This window comes from Carassius auratus, chromosome 27 (assembly GCF_003368295.1).
Source record: "Carassius auratus strain Wakin chromosome 27, ASM336829v1, whole genome shotgun sequence".
Classification (NCBI taxonomy): domain Eukaryota; kingdom Metazoa; phylum Chordata; class Actinopteri; order Cypriniformes; family Cyprinidae; genus Carassius; species Carassius auratus.
Window position 1 is genome coordinate 28151336 of NC_039269.1, and position 5848 is coordinate 28157183.

A 5848-nucleotide genomic window follows, 5' to 3' on the forward strand; every position below is an offset into this window, starting at 1 on the left:
AAGTTGTAGTTCCTGTTTCCCTTCTGTGATTTCCTGCTTTTTCTCATTTGTGCCTCGCTACCCTAATTAGCACTAGTATTTATAGCCCTCTTATTTCCCTAGTCCCTTGTGTTTGAGTTTAACAACTGTCAACTGTCAAAATCATGGTTCATGTTCATATTTAAAGTTTAGTTAAGTTGTAGCTCAAGTCTTCATTTATTTCTGTTTATGCCGTATTTGACAATCTGGAAATGTTTAATTCACCACCAGTGGATTAAATGGCTGTCGTCAACATTTAAATACAAAGCAGGTTTTGTAAAATTTTATGAATATACCTTCCAAAGTAACTCCTTTATTATGGATTCATAAAAAATTAATTGGATTTGATATGTGATGGCAAACCCTTGTTTATGAGCATCTTAAAAACATCAGCTAATATTGAATCCTTTTGTCTTGGAATACATTTTTTGTAATTTGAAGAAAAACACTTTAGGATTAAACATTCTGACGTTTAATAAAAAAAATAAAAAAACAATATCATAGTGGACACAACACAATACAAAGTGAAAAAAGTGTTTAAGGGAAAAAACAGAGAAAACTGTATAAATTTCCTGAGGTAAATACTGATTCGCTAAATAAGAGTACAAACAATAATACAAAACTCTAATCAGTCAATAAAAAATGGCAAATGTCTCTTTGAACATTGTTTTACACTTGCGATTCCACACGTCATGTAGTCAATTAAAATGAATGCTTTCCCTGATGGATAAACAGGTATATTTACAGATGTTTTTTGGTCTTGATGAATATCATACACTAAATACTCAAGAGTATCATATCACTTTGCTGACATCTCGACAGCACGAGGAACATCAGTACCATTGAGTTCGTAGTCTGTGTCCTGGCCGGACATCAGCACCCTCACACGGTTGGGGAAGTCGTCCAGTTTAGGGAAGAGCAGGAAGTCATAGACCAGCGCAGCTGCCACACCTCCACACATAGGGCCTACCCAATAGACCTGGAAACAACAGAGAAATCATTTCAAACAACAAATTCAAAAATATTCAAAAGTCTCTTTGTGTTTGTGTGTGGGATCTATATAATATCTATATATATATCTGTTATAATATCATATAAAACATTCCTGAGGGTGCTTACTTTTGCTAAAAATGCAAAGCTTTTCTGTTTTTTTGATAGTTCATGTGGTCAGTTGCTACTATAAAACATGTTTTTTGAGTCTACAGTTTATTAAAGTATGTTTTACTAATTCAATTTTACTGGAATAAGTTTTTCTACTTCAAATTTTATTCATTTAAACATGTAAACGCGGGCGTACACGCTGTGAATTCGGATGGTCGGAAGATCGTATGTCTACGCACACCAAATAGCATGGTACACGTTGCTAGAAACATCATACAGAGCTTGCTGTTCCTGTCAGACTTCAGCGAGTTTATCCTCCTGGTCAATAGTCCACATTCGCCTTGGCGATGCCGTCTTCGTCTTCTTCTGTGGTTTTCCTAGTTCATGATTGGTCAACTTCAGATAAATCAACAAATCGACTCGTTCAACCGCACACATGTCATGAATTCAAACTGATAGCTCACAAACTTTTTAGACATGTTTAAAAATGATCGGGAAGTAGGGAAGTGCTCGTAAGGCCGGGCATACACTGTGCGATTTTCATCCGATTTTGAGCCGAATTCTGACTCGTGCAACTCTTTTTCGGGTCTGGACGATTTTCAGCATTTTCGTGTGTCGTTTGTCGTGCAGTGTTCATGCAGTGTACAAGGTGAAACGAGAGGCGATTAACCTCTCCTGACCGGCAATCGGTTGGTCGGATGGATTTCTGACATGTCAGAAAATTTGGTCGCCTCTTGTGAGGTATTGCACCATTGAATCAGGGCCGAAAACCGATTTTCCGCGTTTCCCTCACTGCACATGTGCGAAACCAAAAACGAAACCATGGTGACACGGCGTGTAGTGTGGACTGAAGTGATGGAGGGAAAACTTGTGGAGTTATGGCAAAGAAAAATAAAAATAAAAGAGGGAAGAAAACGCCTGCTTACCTTGAGTTCGCATTGCCAAATGGATAAACTGTATAGGCCACGTCTTCCGAGCCACCTGCGTGTCTAGCCGAAGCCTTTTTTTCTTTTTTGGACGTTTCAGCACACAGAATTGCGCATATCACCAAAGCAGTGCGTTTATTCCGGGAAAGCATGTTTATTCTGAAACAGCCACAAACCTCCGGGTTCTGATCATACGTGTTGATTCGGTTGATTCCCCACGTATAGTGTGAGTAGTCAAATCGCAACTCGACGATCGGACCGTACAGTGAGCGCATAAAAATCGTGAGAATCAAATGCGATCTACTCGTACAGTGTGAGTTGGTACCTTTGCGGAAATCACACAGTGTATGCCCGCCTTAAGCCACTCTGCTCGGCTCGTAATTCATCACAAATGATACGAGCCGCGACCATAAGAGCATACGCGATTTCCACACGATTGAAAAAAATCGCATGCGAACTCGTACGACAGTAAAAATCACACAGTGTACGCCAGCCTTTACTTGCCATTTCTTTGTAATTGTTTGTGAAACATACTAGCAATTTCTGAGTGAAAATTGTTTCTGCACCACATTTTGGTCCACTTTAGACATTCTGTTAACTTTGCAAGTGCATTTCAACTTAATCTAATCTTAATCAACTTTACTAACCCTAGCCTGCCAGTCTACTAATGATAGATACTTATAGTCAACAGTATTTCAAAAGAGGACCTTTTTTAATCTTTTTTTTCACCAATGTTGGGTATTCTGGGTTTGCTCACTGTCCCAAATTAGGGGTCACTCCAAGTCTTCTGGTCTCCAAATATGACCTCTTCCTATGTAAGTATGCAGTGATGTTAAAAACTCATTTCTTCTCAATAGGAAAAATTTGTGGTATCATTCATGTCCATATAAAAATGCTTAAGGTAAGGGATTTATTCATATCACTAACTTCTAACTATCTTCAAGATGTTTTTGTGTACAAATATCTCATAAATATCTTAAATACGTTTTTATTATGACTATTTAACACCCTATGGCAGGTGAGCAAACAATTCATTCACAGGATGAAAAGCTGAACCTTAAGGGGACAGTTCATCCAAAAAAGAAATTCCTGTCATCATTTACGACTTTCTTTCATCTGCCGAAAACAAAAAGAGATATTTTAAAGAATCTGGTTAACCAAACAGTTACTGGTCCCCACTGACTTCCAAAACATTTTTCACGCCAAATGTTTGATACTCACATTCCTAAAAATATAATCATGTTCAACAGAAGAAAGAAACCCATACAGGTTTGGAACAACTTATAGATGAGTTAATAATGAGAGTATGTTCATTTTTGGATGAACTGTCTCTTTAAATAGAAGTCTCTGCATGTGACTATTAGTTACTATTAGCATACAATACACAAATATGATTTAACTAAGTTAACTATTGATTATTCTTTACTAGGCAATCATCTAAAACAATATATGTGTTGCTCATTAACTATAAAAGTTCAAAATGAGCTGATTCTGTCTTCTGAAAAGATCCTGGATGGTTTACATTTAATATATTCTTTCTCTATTATTTTTAGATATAATTTATTAACTTTCTAAGGAGAAGACAGATATGTATCTTTACCCAGTGGTTGGTAAAATCTTGAAGAATCACTGCAGGGCCGAAGGATCGAGCCGGATTGATCCCACATCCAGTGAAACTGATCTAAACAGAGCAAAACACAAGGAGTCATGGGTGACTGAGCAAGAGATTTTTGAATCAGTTATACTTTATTATTATTTCTCTTAAAGCAGAAATTAATTTACGTACTTAAACATCACTCTATTTAATGTCATGTTGCTTTATGTATTCATATGGTAATGAATGCTGATGCAGAAAGAGACAGCAGCAGGAGAAGGAGAAGACTGAATGCTGATTACTCACGGCTGTCAGATGGCCCAAGCAAACGCTGAGGCCAATGGCCAGGGGGGCGGAGCCTGTCACGTCCCGCCTCCTTTTGTCTGTGGTTGCTATGACACACAGCACTAGCTGGAAGGTAGCGAAGAGTTCAATACCTAAACCTTTACCGGGAGAAAAATCATCCTTGAGCTGTAAATAAAACATTGATTTAGTCTGGTTGTGGTGTAGATTCAAACAACAATCAGTATTTCTAATCATTTCTTTGCATGCATCCTGAGCATTAAAATCCATTTAATGCAGATGAATCTCCTTTGATTACTTATACAGTTAGATATAAGCAGGAAAAGTAATGTAAATGCACATTTATGCAAGTAAGAAATGTTTTCAGTACAGAGGACAGCTGTCTGATGTCACTCAGCAATACCATGACATGACAATTCTTCTTCTTCTTGAAATGTTAAGCAGTGTTGCTTCAGTATCAGTGAGCAACTGTTATAGTTTAATTCATATTCTGAATCCGTTTTTATTTTTACATTTATATATATATATATATGTGCGTGTGTGTTATCTGAAGCTTAAAATTGTTAGATTTGTTCTTGCATAAAACCAATGTGGATTCAATATATTTTTAACAGTGTAGAAATATTATTTATTTGTATATGTAACTGTAACTACTAACTTTGTAATTTAACAAATAATAAATTTCCTAGACTTAAAATGTATATTTAATTACAGAATATTATATTTTGGAGTTTCATTGGAATGTGTAAAAATTTTAAACTAGAATGAATAATGAATTGGAACTATATTAAGTGTTTTATGTAATCATGTAAACAGAGCAGTCAGAGACAGGTGTCTAGCAGAGATACTGAAGATCAGTGTACTCACCGAATTTAGCCCCAGGGCTTCACTACCGGTGATGCCAACCATGATGCCGCTCGCCAGCGTTGCACCAAGCATCTGGGCGATGATGTACATCATAGCCTTCAGCAAGCTGATCTGGCAGCTGGCCAGCAAGCCCAGCGTCACAGCTGGATTCAGATGGGCTCCACTGATGTGACCCAGGCTCTGAGCAAGAGTGGCGATGGACAAACCAAACGCAAGAGCCACCTTGACCTCCTGATCTGGTTCTTTCTTTTTGGGTTGTCCAACTGCAGCTGTAATGCTGAGGAAGATGAAGAGGGTCATACCCACCAACTCGGCCAAAACGGCCCTCCAGAACGCCTTGCTCTTCAGCTCCTTCATGACTGGCAGCTCTGGGCACACAGATGTGGTGATGTAGGGGTTTCTGAGGGCACTGAGTAAGTTTCTCTGCCAAAAGAGAGTATTTATAGGGCAGGTCCTGCTAATGAAACAGGGGGCGGGTTTCAGCTACGGGGGCAAAAAGAGTGAGTGAGAGAGAGGAGAAGAGGCAGGCAAAGTAATGAGAAATACTTAGTTTTTCTTCATTTCATTCACACTTAAAGTCTGGAAGATAAGGTCCATAACCCGCCTTATTTAACCTCTGATCTCTGTTTGATTTTAACACTGCACACAGCCAAACTTTTATTCTGTTCCAGCTTGGAGAACAAACTAGTGGACTGTTACTGTTTTTCACATTTTAGAATCATTTTATCAAAGCGAAGATCGGAAACTTTGTAGTACTTAAAATGTTACACAAATCAACACTTATGTTTTAGTTCATGCACTTCAAAGTTTTCACCATTTGTCAAGATTATAGTTCTGCACACTCTGAACTTTCTGGACTATGAGATACATAAATGAACTCTGTGACCAGACATTTGGCTGAACAGTCTGTAATAGTCAAACAGAAAAATAAAAGTACTTAATTAATTTTTCAGCAAAGGAGGGTTCCCATTAAGTTCACAACATGGTAGTGAACACACACACACACACACACACACACACACACACACACACACACAGC

General features: G+C 38.0%; 1 protein-coding gene across 1 annotated transcript; it reads right to left on the minus strand.

Moving 5' to 3' along the window:
* Positions 1 to 488: 488 nt before the first annotated feature.
* On the minus strand, positions 489 to 5305 carry LOC113046121 (aquaporin-1-like). Its single transcript, XM_026207005.1, has 4 exons — positions 4810 to 5305; positions 3946 to 4110; positions 3646 to 3726; positions 489 to 997 (listed from the first exon to the last, which is right to left on the minus strand). The coding sequence occupies exons 1-4, from the start codon at positions 5164 to 5166 to the stop codon at positions 818 to 820; spliced, it is 783 nt and encodes a 260-aa protein (XP_026062790.1). The 5' UTR covers positions 5167 to 5305; the 3' UTR covers positions 489 to 817.
* Between the last annotated feature and the right edge of the window lie 543 nt (positions 5306 to 5848).